General features: G+C 37.6%; 1 protein-coding gene across 4 annotated transcripts in view; it reads right to left on the bottom strand.

Moving 5' to 3' along the window:
• The window catches only part of TRPC3 (transient receptor potential cation channel subfamily C member 3), a 73,678-nt gene that overhangs the window by 31,822 nt on the left and 22,048 nt on the right, over positions 1-19,808 (bottom strand). For all 4 annotated transcript variants that reach the window (XM_047856205.1, XM_047856206.1, XM_047856207.1 and 1 more), the window contains exons 3-7: positions 16,766-16,954; positions 8,091-8,255; positions 5,149-5,365; positions 3,548-3,781; positions 986-1,250 (exon numbers count right to left, since the gene is read on the bottom strand). In XM_047856205.1, coding sequence (XP_047712161.1) covers positions 986-1,250; positions 3,548-3,781; positions 5,149-5,365; positions 8,091-8,255; positions 16,766-16,954 — 1,070 coding nt within the window. The remainder of the gene's footprint in view (positions 1-985; positions 1,251-3,547; positions 3,782-5,148; positions 5,366-8,090; positions 8,256-16,765; positions 16,955-19,808) is intronic.

The following is a 19,808-nucleotide window of genomic DNA, read 5'->3' as shown; positions in this document are numbered from 1 at the left end:
AATCCTTCCACTATATCAAGTTGCCATGTGTTCACACAAAACAGTGAAGACAATGTGTTGTAGAAGTGAGTTCTTAAAGGCTCACAGGGGTGGCACTATGTGTAGGATATCTCCATCCCTCCCCTACTGGGTTCAAACAGAATTTTTTTTTTCATTACAATAAAGTGAGTTTCCGTTCTCTTCTACCCCCAAGACTTGCTCTGTATTAACTATGTGAAAAAATCATTTCCAAACAATTTAGATGTCTGGAAGGGCTTGATGTTCTATTTTAGTCTACAGGGAACTTATTGAAGGTCTAGATTATTTCTAGCTGTGGCATTACAGGATACAAAGGGAGACAGGGAGGGCTAATGATCTCCCTACCTTGAAGGACTACAGTACAAAGGGAGGACCCACATGCAGGGTTAGGGGATCTCACAACTGGATGTCTCTCTGCTGAGGGAACTTAAAGGGACAATGACTAAGGAAGTTTAATCAAGGAAGACTTCACAGGCAAGGTGAGTCTCCGATGTAGAAACAAGTGTGACCACAGGAAGGAAGTGATACTAGTGTTATAGTGAGTTGTACAACATTTAGCTGTAATTTCTTCTTACTCAACTCCTTTGTACTGATTAATGATACATTAAAATAAAGGCCAGTGCTTTCTTTTTTGAATAGTAATGACTACAAATTACTGAAACTAAATTTAATGTCATACATAATGCAATAGATGTCCAGTATTAAAAATCTGCTGTCCAATTCTCTTAAAATAGTCAGCTTCATCTAGGATTTTTCCAAATTTTGATTCTGTTCTGTGGTCCCTTACTAAACTCAAAGAAATGAGCCTTTAGGGCAATGTAATCATGCATAAGCATTGTTTTTCAATGGATAGTTTTGCTCTTAAAAACAGCTTTATTATGATTATTGAATTTGTGGTGTGTTTGATTCATCTGGATTTGTTAGAAATTTTCCTCATCAAACCTTTTTTCGAAGATGTTTTACTTACGTGGTAAAAGCAGCATTTACTTTAGCCCCAAGGTAGTAAGAATAAAGTATGAACATGCCAATCATAAAGGCAAGAAACACCATAATAAAGAGGACCATGAACTTGAATATATCCTTCACAGTCCTTCCAAGAGAGATCTGTAAGGGGCCAAAGCTCTCATTTGCAGGGAGGATATATGCGATCCGAGAGAAACTGAGCACAACAGCAATGGCGTAGAGGCCTTCAGATATGATCTGAGGGTCAGAAGGGAGCCATTTATCTCTGGCTAGAAAGAGAGAGAGAGAGAGATATCAGAAATGGGACTTTGTTTCATTGCAATCTACAAAATAAATACCTTAAATAGGATCTATTTTGTAGGAAGGTGGTTTTTATCTCAGTTGAAACTACTCTAGATTCAATTAACTGTCTGGGCATTATTTTTATGTTTAAACCAGAAGCATATGAATTCTATACCCACATGGAGTCTTTTAATCTAATAAACATGATTATAAAGATACTAAACCTGCTCCACATTGAGTAGAAACAGAGTCAAGTGCAAAAGATAAAGAAAGAGGTTAAAACCCTTCATTAGACACAGACTGTGTCCAGAATGACAAAACAATGGACTTGACTAATCTGTCTTCTCACATATGGACCAGCTATTTTGTCACCCTATAGGCTCAGTTGGCACAAAACTTATTTTCCATATTTCATGGAGAAATTAGTTCATCTAACAGTTTATGCAAATAAAATGTTGTATTACAACAAGTGAGAATATCACTGAATCACAGTGGTGCTGTCAGTGTGATATCTGAGCAATATTACTTGTTCCTGTAAAATGTAAGATGCTATTGAGGTGCAAAAATTTTGGATATAGATTCTAAATGAAGATCCCACCACTTTCAAGGTCGTTTAGTAGGTTCACAGCAGACTGTTGGATACTCATTTCCCTGGAAGTTCAATGAAATAATATGTCGCTAATTTTGTGCAGAGTTACTCCCAGAAGAATGGATACATTGTAGATATTTCCAACAACAAAAATTAATGTTTATTGAATGTTTAATGTGTACTAGACACTGTGCTTTCCAATGACTCTACGGATTTGATGTTATCATTATCGTTTTTTTAGAGATGCAGAAACCAAGACTTAAGGCTAAATCCTTGATCAAAATCATACACATAGTAAGGAGCGAATCCTGAATTCACTAATTTCCCTCCAGATTATAGTCATTAGATACACATGAATCAACCTAAATAAAGAGGTTATTGAAATAGTCAAGATATATATTACACAAGATACAATTTAAGCTAATTCTTTGATTATAAATGGTAATCATTTGCTCATTTGATCTGGTCTCCTTGGAATTAAAAAATCTTTGCTTGTTGACAACAAGACAATGTGTTTAAATTTCACAATGTGTGAAACATCCATCTTACATTTTGGAGCAGGCGCCCAGCCTTCTTCAGTTATGTTAACATGCCACTAGTACTTATCACAATATAAGCCTTAATTACACTTATAAAAAGTGATTCTCACAATCAGAACTCACTTAAACTCTGTGCCTGAGTTTCCTTATCATTAAAATAAGCGTTAAGCAATACATTTTTAAAAATATTTATTTATTTTGGGGGAGAGCACAAGCAGGAGAGGGGCAGATAGAGGGCAACAGAGGATCTGAAGCAGGCTCTGTGCTGATAGGCTGATAGTGGCAAGCCTAATGTGGAGCTTGAACTCACAAACTGTGAGATCATGACCTGAGCTGAAGTCAGATGTTCAACTGACTGAGCGACCCAGGTGCCCCTAGGCAATACATTTCTAAGGTTCCTTTCAGATTTAATATTGTGCAACTACATGGAAATATGCTAATCACACCTTTCCAGCCTGGCCTCAATGGAGGGAAGGCTAACATTGCTTACCATCGGTTTGTGCTGGGCAAGGAAGGCATCAGTATCCTTGCACCCTGAATATCAGCTGGGAGCTCCCTGCTCTTCATGATACACAGAAGTTAGGCATGAATTCCCTTCCATATTGTGTTGAGGGGCAGGGTGTCCCCCCCAGTATTTGTCTGTTCCCCAGAGCTTACATTCTCATGCCACTTTAGCTCCTACTTCCCGCCTCTGCCAAATTTCCTTCACTCCACCTGTACAGCAGTTTAGTGCCTTTTGTTATTTTATCTCCTCCAAACCATGCACTCAGGTACTCATCTTTCACCTCGAGCAGTTTATCAATCTATTTTTTTCCCCTAACGAAGACAGTTTCATATCCTAAGAATATGTAAGAGTACTTATGTTGTTAGGCTTGAAGATAATTTTCTCTCACTTTGCAACACCTTCATTTTATAGGTTTTAAAACTGAGGCACAGAGAAGTAAGTTACCTTGAACAAAGTTATACACAGCAAGGGAGCTCTATAGCCTTGACATGAATCCAATTTTGTATAGTTCTAAAGCTCATGCTTTCTCCTCTGTTCATACACATTTAACACACATCTCACATTAAACATACTCTTATTGACATTTCCTTCCAAAATGTGGTTCCAGTACCCTTCCTGATGCATAAGAGGACCCTTCAGTTAATAACTTACCATAAGTGAAATACTGTATCTCTGGTGGAAGTGTAACTTCACTGAGGTCACTCTCTTGGACATAACTGTCCACATACTGTTGTGCTTTTGTTGCCTGAAGGAAAGCTAGAAATCTGGCTGTGAAAGCAGCAATGAAGATGGAAAGCATCCCAAAGTCCAGCACATTCCACAACTGCAAAATATATTCTCTAGGTCCTTCCAGCCAGAGCTCCTTACACTCAGACCACATCATTCCTGTCACACACGGAAGGTACAGGTTACATTTTATAGCTTAGACTAGCTTAGAGAAGCTGTTATTTTGTCCACTATCAGTTCCCACCTATAAAAAGCTCCATATATAAAGTACCATATCAGGCACCCTGAGGCCCTGGGCAAAGTTAAATGGAGGAAAAATGTTCAAGTAAATAAGAATTAGAATTCGGAGAAACATAATTCTACACGTAGCATCAGAAATGGTGCACGCGCGGCGCACACACACACACACACACACACACACACAGGAATATTACTCGGCCATAATAACGAATGAGATGTTGGATTTGTAACAACATAGACTTAGAAAGTGTACACTAAGTGAAATAAGTGAGACAGAGAAATACCATATGATTTCACTTACATGTGGAATCTAAAAATCAAATGAACAGCAACAATGAAAAGGCTCTTGAATACAGAGAACAAAGTGGTGGCTGCCAGAGGAGAAGTGAAGGGATAGAAGAAATAAAGAGCATTAAGAGGTACAAATTTTTAGTTATAAAATAAATAAGCCATGGAGATGAAAAATACAGCACAGGGGATATACTGTAATAACATTGTATGGTGACTACGTTTATTGCGATGAGCATAGAGTAATATGTAGACTTGTTAATTCACTATGTTGTACATATGAAACTAATACAACAGTGTATGCCAACTACACTTTACCAATAAAAATTTTTTAAAAAGAACTTTTGTGAGGTGAGGTAACCAGCATTCTGAAAATGGAAACTCTCCTAAAAAAGACCTCTGAAATGAAAGCCAAAAAAAATTTTTTTTTTGCAAAAAAATTTTTATTCATCAGCTAATGGCTACTAGATTATCTCACAAGTATTTCAATTAAATATTTGATCATCACAGTAGGTCAGATTTTTAAAATTTACATTTATTCAATAACTGAAGTTAAAAATGTGATATATTTATAATTGGGTTCATGTTAGTCATAAAAATTTTTATTTAGTGGTAAGAGATAACTTTTAGTATTCAAATTATTCAATTATTTTGTTCTACTGCTTATCTTACAATGAGAATGTTGTCACCACATAATGCACAATAACATTTTAAATAAAAAAGGCAATCGGGGCACCTGGGTGGCTCAGTTGGTTAAGCTCCCGACTTCAGCTCAGGTCATGATCTCATAGTTTGTGAGTTTGAGCCCCGTGTCGGGCTCTGTGCTGACAGCTCAGAGCCTGAAGCCTGCTTCAGATTCTGTGTCTCCCTGCCCCTGCCCCTCCCCTGCTTGTACTCTCTCTCTCTCAAAAATAAACAAACATTTAAAAAAAAAAAGGCAATTGTTATATAGACACAATGTTTGGTAGAAATTAAAATACTTAACACAGAAAGCTTACCAAGAACCCAGACCATAATTAGCATCTCAGTCCAAGTGAACTGGGTGGTTTTCACCCTGAAGATCTGCTTGGGATAGTCAATAACAGTGATGTTTGGCAGCGTGGTGATGCCTTCGAACCTGTCTGAGGCATTGAACACGAGCAGGCCCAGGAAGATGATGAAAGAAGCAGCATGTGCCACAAACTTCATGAAAGGGCTTCGCAGAATTTTCCCCAGCTGTAGTACAACAAACAAACAGAAAGAAGATGAAGACGAGACTTTTATTTTGGAAATGTCAGCTTCTACTTATGAAAATTATTATACAGGGTAAAAGAAAAACAGATGAAATGAGAATAACTTCAAAATTCTGCCTCTGTTTGTGAAGAGCTATACATTATGAAAATCACTCCTTTTAGGGAATGCTGCTTCCAAGAATTATTTAAGAAGTCTTTAAACTTCATTGTTTCTAAATATCCAATTTATCTTGGGGGGGTAACACTGCATTCACAGATGCATTTCTGAAAATCACAAGGCATATGCTGGTTATTCTTATTTTTCCACGAAAGACCACACAATCCATGTCTAGGTTTTGAGAGTCTAGGAAAAGAAACTCCAAATTGTAATGCATATGCTTTATTGCTTTACAATTGAAATGTTATGAATTTAGAGACTCATTCATTGTAGTTGAAACATTATGTGTTTGTAGCACATAACAAGGCCTTTGAATATTAAAAACCTTACTAGTACAGAAGTAAATTTTAGTTCTCACTTGTAAGTCTTTTGAAATCGACTTGTACTTTGCATGATATGAAAAAGGCAGATAATATTAGAATCAAGTAAATATTTTATGTACTATTACCTCAATAAGAAGGAGTTATACAATAATTAAAATCTCTAAGTAGGTTAACTTAATTAAGTCAGCCCTGAGTTTGGAAAATCATATAAATAGTACAAAAGCATGTCTGAAGTTCAGAGCATAATTATTTTAAGGTAACTCCTTTAAAGTCCCATGTGATATAATGTCCTTACAAGCCCCATGTTCTAGTAGAAATGAAAAACAATTCTGCCTGTCCCAAGGGCTTCTGTAGCCCAAGAAAAAGGTACATTTGGTTGATTTATCAAATAAGTTCTCTAGTCTACATACTCAGAACCAACTTTCAAACTCAGTCTGTGACCTTAAAAAGTACCAAGGCTCACATTTAAGAGACGGCAACTTCAAACAAATGTTTTTGCATGTCCAGAGCCTTAATTTGATGTCAACAAATAACCGAAGAATGTTAAGCATTTCTGGAGTTGAACATGAATGCAGACAGACAAATGTCATATTTTCCATATTAGACATAGACAAATAAACACCACATTTGCATATTGCTGTGCTGTTCTGCAGCTGCAAAGAGGCACATTTGGGGTAGCTCATCCATAGCACACAGTGATTTCTTGAGAGTTTCCAAATCTGTTTCTCATAAAGGCTGATCTTTTAAAACTTTAAAGAACACGAAAATAAAGCAGCATGCCTATCGTGAAACTAGGATATACGTGGGGGATTCTTGCTATGTTGTCTTCGGTGGTACGTGGCAGGTATAAATGTGGGCTCCAGAAACAACTCAATTCTGTCCTTTCCCCTCTCTGGGGGACACAGAGTTCACTATACTATTAGCTGCACTTTTGTAAGTGAAGAGAAAAAAGGAATGGACTTCCATGTTTTCACTGATTAAGCTGTCCTAAGAGGCAAACACTTAGAAACATCAACTTTCCTATTCGTTTCCCTCAGAAAGGGAAATTATTTGTGTGGGAAACGATTTTTGCTTTGATGCATGCCTTCTTATCACTTATAGATTTTAGTCTTTAGTGCTTATGTATTTGAGGAATCATAAGGTACTTTTCCATGATACAGAACAAAGGAACTTAGTCAACTCATCAAACCTGATCAAAATGACAAACTTTCTGCCTTAAATTGCATGGGCAGCTCAACAATGAAATGAGATGGATGAATACGCTCACACGTGTATGGTGCCTACAGAGCAGGACTCACTCTGCCAGGAAGACTATGCAGCCAGAGAGGTGACGGATTTCCAGGATCATTGTAAGTGGCCTTGACTCATTTTTCCTGAAACTGCCTCTGATTTAAACAAAACCAGATCTCAGAATATAAAAGCAGGATTAAAGGACCTCAAAACGGCTTATTCTCCCTGGCGGTGCCCTTTATTAACCTAATACAGATCCTGTTAGCATGACTAGTATGCCTTCCCATATCCTGTTCAGAGGATCTCTTAGGCACAATTAAACTGAGTCTATACTAGCAAGTTGAGAGAGGGATGAAGATAGTGAACAAAGTGATTCAAGCAAACTAAACATAAACAATCTAAAAAATCCAAAGACCCCAAACCCAAATTCTACTTTTTTTTTTTTTTTTTTTTTTTTTAAGAATCTTCTGAAGGAACAAAGGGCAGGGGGTTGGGGGAACCTGGCATGCACTTTCTTGAATTCTTTAAATTAACACCACTGTTCGTGACTGCTTGATACACTGAGCCTCAGATCTCTTGACAGGTTCCAATGAGTTGCCCTTCCAGTTCTCAGGTTAACTTCCTTGGCACCACTGCAACAGGACTGTTCTAAACGCAGGCCAACTCAGTTGACGCTCTTGATTTATTAAGCTGTCCACAGAATCAGCAAAAGTGCTACTTCACTCAAGCCACTTTCCCTCTTGACCACCATGCAGATTTTACCTTAAAAGCCTAAGTATTACATGCCTTCAAATGTGATCTATTCCACTAGTACCAAATCCTTTTTCATCTCTTATTTGAATTGATCCAGTCATTAAAAAGCAGGATTTGTGTCCCTGAGTCCATTAACATTCAGGGTAAAACTGATAAGAGCCTTAAGTAGGAAGCTTTTTCCTTCTTCATCCCCAAAACACACGGCACACCAACCACAGAGGAAATGGATGTAGAAAAACATGTACCCTGCTGCAAGGTGCAATCCAGTAGCCGATGGCAAGAAATGGAAGGCCCAAGGCCACCACCAGCACAACCAGACACTTGATAGCTATGGTCTGTTCCCGCAGGCCTGAGAGGTTCTCATACCAGATTGTCAAGAGCTGCTGCTGGCAGTTGGGGTGAGCCACAAACTGTTGGCAGAAAGAGATGGAGAGAAAGAGGTAGGTTACTATAATTAGGGATACCTCAACTACTGAATGCATAATCCTAAAGATATTAATGTACACTTTTCCAGAATATAGGCACTAGAAGGTTCTGGTAATATTTTCCTTTACCTTCCCTCCATTTTCCAAAACTGCTTCAGAACTAATAGTACTTAAGTGGAAACAAGAGCACAAAATTGATATCATCCTTAATCACATTTCTTTCTGATTGAAATTCTCCATTATACACAGATTCCTGTCCATAATCTGGGTGACATATGCTTTCCTTTGTGAAAATGTGTCCCATCTTGTTGTCTGCTAGCTTACTTATGTTCAGTTCAAAATGGAAAAGAATTGGCTTATATTAGACTATAGCTAAAAAAAAGAAATGTGTTAAGTTTCATAAGTAATTCCTAAAGTGCTACATGTATGAAAAATATACATACATATATGTATGTACTATCACTGCAAACTGCAAAGATCTGCAAAAAGCCAATGAATCTGCAAGAATTCTGCTTGGTTCGCACTTACACTGCCTCCAGGCACTGGCAGCAAATGTCCCTTCCTATTTCAGTAATCTGTCCTCTTTTTATTGCTGCCTCTATCACAGGTTAAAAAAAAATTATCTCCAACAGTTCTTTTGTAACTACAATTGTAACCAGGAAAACTGAGCACATTATACTTACTTCAGCCCTGCCATTTTATTCTATTTTGCCATCTCACTTTGCTAAGTCATCTGCCAGCATCTATTCTGATGGACTGGGATTTCACTAAAGTCCTGTCCTTGTTCAGGTAGCAAAATGTATTTGTAGTCAGGCTCATGTAAAAAGGTCCCTACCCTAACAGGTGCCCATTTGTGGCTGGATATGCCTGTCTTTCAATGGCCAGGTGCACTTTGCCCAAGCATGGAGATTATTCAGGGAGGGTCATTCACAAATCAACTATGAGTGCCAGCTTACATACATTTTTAAAGAGTGTTTAGCAACGCAAAAATCAAGGTATCATTATTTTCTGAAAAACAGAATAACAATGAACCTGTTAAGAAGTACTCATGAAATGTTTTTTTACAAACTCTTAGAGGCAAGGAAGGCAGCTCCAGTTCCTACTATGTGAAGGGCTCATCTTTGATCAAGTTCTAGTTAATGATCTTAATGATTCTTAGCAACTCCAGGCAATTCCTCAAGTTATTCGGCTAATTACCAATAAATACCACACCTATAAGGAAATTAATGGGTTTCCACTTACTGGTGTATTGCTTCCCATTAGCTCTTGTAATTAAAAAAAAATTAATAAAATTTAAAAAAATAAAACCTCATCCCCCAGCGTAGACAGTAGAGATGCAATTTCCCCTAACCCCCCACTTTTGTCCCTATGTGCATCGCCCTCTGGGAAGTCCACTGATGATCACTCTGGTGACTGCTGTGCCACAGGGCACAAGGGGCTCTTGACACCTGCTGGCAGAAGTGGTAAGATGAATTTACAAATATTATATTTGAAGTACTTCACTGAACTTATTTCAACAATACAAACTGGTAGGATTTGGGAGATTTAAAGTACTATAAAGAGGATGCTATCTTTTCTAGCTTAATGAGTTCAATGTGAAAAAACAGATTTTACCTTAGAAGTTTCTTTCAATTCAATTATAAAAGTCCCAGGTCCTAAAGCTCACTGGTCATTGCTGGCTGATAAGTCTGTATTAGAACTCCTTTCCAGACTCAAGATTCTGTTACTCTTTCAAAGTTCTGATTTTTGATCGATACAGTCATTATTTGAACCCATGATAAAATATGATCAAGGTTGAAAGCCCTGGAATCTTTGTGACAACTTTCTAGGATTCTTGTTGAGAACTTTGCCAAACTTCCACTTCTGCCCCTGTACTCTACTGAATCATTTCCTTCCTGCTTTACCCCTCCTTCTGTGTTAAATCCTTATCCCCTCTGAGTTCCTAAATGTACCATTCATTCATTCATTCATTCACTCTTCAAAATGTTGTAAGCTCTTCCTATGAATCAGGCACTCTGTTAGGCATTTGGTAGAAGAAGGTGAAAATGGAAGCATCAGTGCACATTAAGTGATTAGGGATTCCTGTTCTACAGCACACAGTAAGCTCTCCATAAATGTGGGGAAAAAATGGAGACAGACTTCTTATGCTTGCCAAGATAAATAATCAACATTTAAAATATTACTAATTTGAGGGGCACCTGGGTGGCTCAGTCGGTTAAGCCTCCAACTTCATCTCAGGTCATGATCTCACGGTTTGTGGGTTCGAGCCCTGCATCAGGCTCTGTGCTGAAAGCTCGGAGCCTGGAGCCTGCTTCCAATTCTGTGTCTCCTTCTCTGCTCCTACCCCACTTGTGCTCTCTGTCTCTCAAAAATAAATAAACATTAAAAAACTAAAAAAAACTAAAATAATACTAATTTGAAAGTTGGAGGGTTTACATTTGGACAGATGCAAATAAAAAGCAGTCCTATGACTCCAGCTAGGCTCAGCTTAGGATGGGGAACAGTGCATTCAGAGAAATCTACAGTGGAGATGATGTCATCAAATCATATTGTCGCTTAGGAAGTCAACATGCACTTTTTTATAGGCCAAGGCTTTCTGCAGGACAGAAAATCCCTATGAAGTTGAGAGACAGGTGGACGTGTACCCATGTAAAATTGATGGACAAATTTCCCTTTTGAGTGTCCGGGCTTTCTTAGGTTTTAATCTCTTAAGGACAAAAATATTAATGTTGCAATATGGCTTCCTCTCCTTGCTCCTCCTCCTCCAGTTAATCTTCAACTTTGAAGATGTGCTTTATGGCATGAATTACATTGTATAAGGGTTATACAGACCTTAAAGACTTGGTGGAAATCAATCATTCCCATATGGTATTATATAATGATCAATATTTGACCCATTGTGACTTGTACAATATAGTACAAAACCCTAATATATGTTAAATATTAGCCAAAACTGTGGTGTTTGCAGTTTACTTGTCACACTTTAAAATTCAGCTTAAAGGTATATTTCCTATATTATTAATTCTACTCTCTTCTTGAGATAGTAATACACCAGCCTAGGGTATCTGTTCATTCCTTTCAATTCACAAGAAAACACAAATGGATATTTTCCTCTAATAATTTAAAATCCTAATACAAGTACACAAGGAACATTTTTTAAAAATAATAAAATCAATACAACAGTAACAAGTGAGGGCAAAAGAGTTAATCCCTCTAGGAGATGAGTTTTTCTCTTTTCAATGACTTCAAAATAGGGCAGTGACCTTTATCTCTTAAAATTGTTTACCTTCTAAAAAAACCTCTTGTGCTGTCACTCCAGTCATAGCCAGTTGGATAAAATTTGTATGCTATTTCCCAACTTCAGTGGACCAGCAAATTGAAATCATTACAAAAATAATGCCTTTATTTGAGGTGTTCTGATTTAAAGGGAGAATGCTTGACACATAAGAAAATCTCAATCTTTCAATGGAACAAAACTATTGTAGCATTGAGAACAAACATTTTTTTCCCGTGCCAAATGACTAACAGATTGTAAACTGAACCAGTAATCAGGGCAGGTTAATGGAAAACCATGAGATAATTTTCAACTTAAAAAAACTTTCATGTTACATTGTCTTATTATCAAGTCAGCCTTTAAAAGAACTATCTTCATGGAAATACTGTTGTACAAAAACATGTTAGGAACACTCTGTTTTTGTTTTTAATGACATTGTTGAAGGCACAGTTCATACAATTTAAAATGCTGCTGTGAATAAAAGCTACATCAGTCAATTTCTTTTTAAAGTTTTTTGAGTTGTGAAATATAAACTGAAAACTTACAGTGTGTAAGTTTTCTGGATTTTGAACCCACTGAGTGCACAATGTTCTGTTCTTTCTCAGTGCTGGGCACAAACCTGGCCAAGAGGCTATACAGTGTGGGATTCAGGACAGGCTGGCCAGCACCTGCACCGCACCCAAGGTCTCTGCAGGATATTTAGCATTCTCATTGCATTGCTCAATGTTTGGAATTAAGGAAACCACACTTTCTTCATTCATAGTGGATAATTTTATGTGTATATGTTGCTGCAAGTCTCTCTTTTTTAATGTTTTGAGAGAGAGAGCGAGCGCACACACGCATGTGCAAGTAGGGGAGGAGCAGAGAGACAGGGGGATAGGGGATCTAAAGAGGGCTCCATGCTGACAGCAGAGTCCAACGTGGGGCTCAAATTCATGAACTGGAAGACCATGACCTGAGCCGAAGTCAGACACTCAACTGACTGAGCCACCGAGGCACCACCATGTGTCTCTTTTCTAGGTGATATTTCTATAGTTAAATCTAATCCCACCATGGGGAAAATAAGAGAGCAAAGAAGAAGTCAGGAAATTCTCTTTCTCAACAGCATGGTTTTCCAGATCGATAGTCTATCAACTTCTAGTATCCTTTATCTTTGTCAAGGACTTTCTTAGAATAGCTTAGTAAAGCTCTCATTATTTCTATTGAGGGAAGGGATTGATGTTCATCCTCAGGTTGCAGAGAAGACAGAGGTAAAGACAGAATTAAAACACAGAGCTTTTAGGGGTGGCTGGGTGGCTCAGGTCATGAACTCATGGCCCGTGGGTTCGAGCCCCACATCAGGGTCTGTGCTGACAACTCAGAGCCTGGAGCCTGCTTCAGATTCTGTACATCCCTCCCTCTTTGCCTCTCCCCCGCTCATGCTCATGCTGTTTCTCTATCTCAAAAATAAATTAGAACATAAAAAAAAAAAAAAACCTCAGAGCTTTTTGGGAAAGGTAAATAATCCATTATTCAAACGGGAAAATAACATTTTTGTCTAAAAGTTAATTTTCTTGTACTCATTTCAAAAAATTTCATCTTTTGATCTATTCCATTCTCTTTTGTAGAATAACATGGGTAGCTCTACAAACAGTAATAAAACTTACTATCTTTTCAGTTTTATTATTTACCTTAGAAACTCCTCAGAAATGATTCTTAAATGAATGATCTGTAACATCCATTCCCTGATAGAGAACAGATTATTATTTGTTCCCCACTACTCGCATAAGATTGCCCATTTCACCAACAGAATTGAGAATATGAATTTTCTATTCTTTAATAATTTGAGAGAGGGGAAATGGTATTTGTATATTAGGATGCATTTATTACTAGAGGGCTTAAAATTTTTAAATAGGCTTGCTATCCATTTAAATTTTCTGTGAATTGCCTATTCATGCCCTTTGCTTATTTTTCTATAGGGCTCTAGAAATTTTTCTTAAAAATTTGTTTGAGCTCTTTGTAGATTATCAATCCTTGATAAGTCAGAATTGAGAAATTATACCTTTCTCACTTTGCTCTTTTTTATGATCTTTCTGTGTACAGAGGTTTTAAGTTGTATGTGGTTAAATTGTTTACACTTTTGCTTTGTTATTTCTTCAACTGCTTTCATATTAGAAAGTTCTTTCTCCCATAAATATTAAATTCATGTTCAGATCTCTCCCATTCAGGTCTTCTATATTTTCATTTTCTTGACTAACTGCCATCAAGCTCTCTAAGGCCTGGGTAGACCTCATGGTGTGATTCCCAGGGAAGACTGAGCTCTGGGAACTATGAGGCCAGAAAGAAGCCAGTAACCCAGACCCAGAGCTGGGAGGGGATCTTGAACACATAGCAAAAGAGACTTTGAGTCTCTTATGGGAAACAGCTGTTACAAAAAACTAGTTTCCTTGGTGGAATTATGAGTTGATTTGAATATAAATTTATTATGTTATCAAGAGGGAAAAATTCCATAACATATATTTTGAAATCCCAATGCCTTGCATGTAGCTGTAGACTACCTCAGTGTCACAGTGGGTAGGGTTCACACATCATTGTAACCCAAGAAGTGGTTTTACTTAGGAACCAGAAATGAGATAAAGGAAAAAGGAAGCACCAGCAGGGATGGGGCATCTTTTCTCTTTGCTAAATGGAGACATGTAAATGTTGAGTGAAGAATGAAGGACATCTTGGAGAGAGAAAAAGAAAGGGGGAAGTGGGGCTTTGGGGGGCATTCTAGAATAAATTTTTATATACATTAATTGAGTGAAGCTTCTAAGTCAAAAACTTGAATCAATACTCCCTTTATATCACAAAACAAACGAACCCAGAAATAAATGCAAAGCCCTAAACATCCTTTCAGTTTCAAATGCACTTTTTGTTGTTTCCTGGCAGTAGCTGACTGATAGAAATTTATTATTAATGACACCTCATACATAATAAGCTATACATCAATTTATTTAAAATTAACATGCCAGGAAGACATTCACTGTCTCAAGACAGTTTGGTTCACAGAAGCCCATCTACAGATGAGCTGTCTCTGCTAATATGACACTTTCAAAGCAATGATAAAGAGCCAGTGACAACTGAAATCAATTTTCTCCTCTCAGCTGCTAAAGAAAAGAGATGTGTATTGTAAGATTTGTGAATAAATGTCCAGACAGTTTTCTAAAAATGGTTTAATATTAATCTTATTCAGTATTATCTTTTTTCCTTCAATATAGCAAAACCTCAACTAGCAAGAATTCTCTAGAGAAAGACAAAAGCAAATGATTTCATTCATATGTGGAGTTTAAGAGACAAAACAAACAAGCAAAGGGAAAAAAGAGAGAGAGGAAAACCAAAAAACAAACTCTTAACTATAGAGAACTGATGTTCACCAGAGGGGAGGGTGGGGGGGGGTGGTTAAAATAGGTGATGGGGATTAAAGAGGGCACTCCTCATAAGCAGTGGGTGTTGTACGTAAGTGTTGAATCCCTAAATTATACACTGAAGCTAATATAACACTGTGTGTTAACTGGAATTAAAAATAAAAACTAAAAAAAAAAAAAAAAGAAAGAAAGAAATGCTCTAGGAGGAAGGCAGTCGAGCCAATTTACTTTTCACTGATAATTCCTTGAAAAGTTATTTTACATCAGTATTAACTAAGAATCTTCACATTTCCCTGTCTTTTTAAGTTGAGGAGAGATATGTGATTAATAGCTGGCTAAAACCTTGTGAACACTAGATGTGGAAGTTCTCCACTTTGTGGAGTGTGCACACACACAAAGAGAGAAAAGGAAAGAGAGAAAGATCTCCTCATGCTCACTTACTGCTAGGGGTGCCAGTACATGCCTAGGTTCCACAGGTCAGAGGCACATGTGCAGACCTCAGTTCTGGGCCTGGTTCTGAGTAAGGCTTCTGGAAGCACAGCTTAGATAAGCTTGTTCTTCCACCTCCCCTCGTGAATCTGTGAGTCTCCTCATATCCCTTACTTTCTGCCTAAATTGGCTATAGTCTGCTACAATGGACTGGAACAAACACAGTGAACATGAAATTTGTGTTTGATGACTAAAGCTAAACTTGCTTAAGAGTCATCATCCTGAGAATGAATTTTCATAATGTAGAAATGTTACTAGCTCATACATGTTGAATAATCATCATGTACTATACCCATGCTAATTACATGCATTAGCTCTTATAATCATCAAACAACTGAAAACGTAGTTGCTATTGTGGTCCCTACTTCACTAATAAGAAGACCGAGGCTTGGCCTGGTTGGGTGACTATCCCATGGTCACACAGGGAACATGTGGTTAACTCAGGACTTGAACCCCTGCAAACTGGCTCCAGGGCCTGCCCTCTTAAGCACCATGTACGGAGGACAGAACATTCAGTGATACATGATTAACCAGTTCATAAAACCAGATCTATTCCTGTTAACAGCTTACTTTTGGTGATTTATCAGTTTCTCTTAAAATACAACATATATATGTGTGTGTGTGTGTGTGTGTGTATAATTAGTTATCTAATATATAAAAGCTGTTAGATTCTAGATAACTGAGATTTTTATTACAGTAAAACATCATAGCTACAATTTTCATGGATTATTTAAAAGCCCCATACAAGCAGAAAATACATACACTTAAGTTTATTTGAAATACCAGAGTAAAAAAGTAATCATAAATCTTATTTCTGGTATTCACAGCTGTATGACCTTAGACATAACATTTAAGTTTGGCAAACCTCAGTTTCCTTGTAGAAAAGAAATCTCATCATCTATTTTACCTATTTTATAGGTGAAATGGATAACATAGGCTTGTCACAAGGATTAGCATGACAGTGTAACAGTGCCTTACAAAAATGTATACAAATAACATTTTATTATTTTTAATTGCATTACGAGTGGTTCACAAAGTTCTTTTGCATGTCTTAATCCACTGAAATTGCATCAAAACCCTGAGACAGGTAAGAGGTATGATCCTCCTTTTATAGGAGAAAATTGAAGTTTAGAGAAGGTTTATGACTTATTCAAGGTCTTGCAGCAGACAAAAAGTGGAAAGGATCACAGAAGCTAGATATTTGACTCACAACTTTACCACATTTCACTCAATCTTTCATGAAGAAAAAAAATCTATTATCAGTAACATTTATTTTTATTGTTTAAAAAATTTTCCTGGGATTATTGCATAGTTGATATGGTGCTGGATAAAAGTAGGCCACTTACCTTTTTGACTTCATACTTAATAGCAAGTTTGACACGACTCAGTGAAGCTTTATGCCTGTGTACCTCTAGGGGCTCTGCTGATTCCAGATCTCCATTCAGAATGGCTTCTACCTCTTCTGAGTCTCGGCAAAGATCCAGCACACCCACTACAAAGTCTTTACATTGCATGGAGAGCTTCCGGTAGTCATTCTAAGAATGAGAGGTTTAAATTCAAGGAGTTTGTTTTAATTCAATGAAAGGTATTTAGAGTTTTTGTGAATTACAAAAAAAGGTCCCTTCTTCTGGGTAGAATTGCCGGTTAGATACAGGCCGGATTTGCCCCCATACACCCTCTTAGCCGATACCTTCCGCAACCCAACCATATCAGACAGCTCTGTGAATGGTATGTACGTTGGTCCCTGGCTTGTATTAAGAGATGTTGGCTAAATGCTAATGCTGACAGAGCAAAGGATCAAAAAGACTTCAGGCTCTCTTATGCAGATAAACAATAGTTTCCTTAAAGCCGAAACAAAACAATTCCTGTTATGAAAATTGGTTTAAATGGTAAATTTTCTAAGGAGGCAATCTGATATACAAGATGGACTATATGTGAAAATCATTTGTTCAGTTTATACCATCCCTTGCCTTGCTGGGGACCCAGCTTCTCAAAGCGTAATCCTCAAACCAGCGGCGGCAAGAGCACCTGGACATGTGTGAGCAATGTCAATTCTCTGACCCCATCTCAGATGTTCCTATTTAGAAACTGAAGAAAGAGCTCAGAAATCTGTGTAAACACGCTCTCCAGGTGTTTCTGATACACATTTACATCTGAGGACGACTGGTTTATAGTGACTGTAAAGAGATGGACAGGAGCCAACCTGGAGAGGAGGTATTTTTCCTTGTTTGTCTGAAGGGCACATTATCATGTCCTGCAGAACTGGAAGGAGAGAAATGTCTGATTATATGTAATTGAATTCTCAAGGGTTGCAGAATACCAATACCTGAGAGAAAATTTCCAGGCCACTGGAACTAACACCTTGCTAAAAATAATCTGTGAATCTTTAATTTCATTAGCATATTTATATAGTGCCATGGACTGGTATAAGGAAGTCACTTGGCAGCATTTCCTGTTACCTTCTGAATGGAATTCTATTTCTGGCCCCTTGGTTCCAGTCAAGGTATCAATGACCATCTCTTGGGAAAGCATCTTACTTTCAGAAACCCCAGTTCCACCTCTCTGGCTTTCACTAAGTTTTAGCCCATTAAGAAAGTTAACCAGATGATAATTTAATTCGGCACACTTGAGGAAAATAGAATTTTTTGATATGTTCTGAGATACTGTAAATGTCTAATAACTAAGTAATCTTAGGATAGCAGTGTTTCTGGGCTTCCCAAAATCCTACTGAAAAAAAAAAAGACATGAAGAATTTGAATTTTTTCCCTCAAATACACAATTGATTTCATGGGCAAAAATCACATCACCAACTAAAAGAAGAAAGACTATTTAAAGGCTACATAGACTATAATAGTTTCCATTTCAGATATCAGAAATTCAGATAAGGAACAGTTACAGTTAATCCTTTTCCCCTAATAAGAGAATAAAATGAATAAAACTTCAATCTTTGGTTTCCATTCAAGTTGGTACCATGCAACTGATAAAATTAATAAAACGTTCAGTCTCTGGTTTCTATGCAGAAAGTCAGTTAAATATCCATCTGACTTTCATTCCTGAAAGACTAATGAAATATTTTATTATAGCACCCAAAAGTATTAAATCCATGTCTGTTTCCATATAAAGCTTCCCTTTTAACACATTTTTTTTTTTTTAGATGAAATTTCCTCATGTTACTCTTCAGTTCAGACTGTTCTATAAGATTTGGAGCAACATTGGATGACCATTTCTTCACTGATCAGAAAAAAGAGAGACTATTTCAATGCTTGAAGAAACTTAATAACTGCTTCTGTAGTAATACATAAATCATAATTCATTGTTTTTAAAAATCATAATCTGGGCTGGGTGGCTCAGTCAGTTAAGTATCTGACTTTGGCTCAGGTCACGATCTCAGTTCTAATTCATACTTTCTGGGTCGGAGCCCTGCGTGTCTCTCTGTCAGCACAGAGCCCACTTGGGATCCTCTGTCTCCCGCTTTCTGTCAAAAATAAACATTAATTTTTTTGTAAATCATAATCTATAAACTGTCTCATCTTAAAGTCGTGTGGTTTGTTCACATCCACTGAAACATCAGTCAAGAAACAAAAACTGGTAATCATACAAGTTGCAAAAACAACACTTTGTCTTCCTAACAATGTCAACATTTCCTGCTCGAAGAAGTGTATTGCCCAAGTGCGGAAAATAATCACAGCTGGAGATAATGAGAATTTCTTTTATTGTGGTCATGGGATACCACTTCATCAATGTATGTGGGGATCCCAGGGAAAGATGGAGGGCTCCAGCTAAAGACAGCTTTTCTCAGTTGCAAAGGAAACTAGCAACAGTCTGCACTGCACCACAAGGTGACTATTTTAGTTCTACCACGAGGGTCTGTCTCATGTTCCTTCACAACTCAGACCATTTGTCTGACTGCATTTTCTAGTAATTTTCTCTTAGTTCTGCTTAATCATGCTCATCATGCCACTCTTCCAATACCATGGCTCTCCACAAAGTTACCAGATGGCCCTGCTACTTTCTTTACAGAGCGGGAACTCAAAACCCTGAGGACCTGCTCAAGCCAGGGGAAAAACAATGATGCTTGGTCCCTGTGGCAGCCTGTCTACAGATTTCAGCACACTTATTTTAATGTTTGTAGTTATCATCTCAATCCCTTTTTATCCTTAAAAGAACAATTGAGGGGCGCCTGGGTAGATCAGTCAGTTAAGTGTCTCACTTCAGCTCAGGTCATGATCTTGCAGTTCATGAGTTTGAGCCTCATGTCAGTCTCTGTGCTGACAGCTCAGAGTCTGCAGCCTGCTTCAGATTCTGGGTCTCCCTCTCTCTCTGCCCCTCCCCACCTCACATTCTGTCTCTGTCTCTGGAAAAAAATGGATAAACTTTAAAATTTTTTTT

This window comes from Prionailurus viverrinus, chromosome B1, assembly GCF_022837055.1.
Source record: "Prionailurus viverrinus isolate Anna chromosome B1, UM_Priviv_1.0, whole genome shotgun sequence".
Lineage (NCBI taxonomy): Eukaryota > Metazoa > Chordata > Mammalia > Carnivora > Felidae > Prionailurus > Prionailurus viverrinus.
Note: the sequence above shows the minus strand (reverse complement) of the source record. Positions and strands in the feature narration are given on the sequence as shown.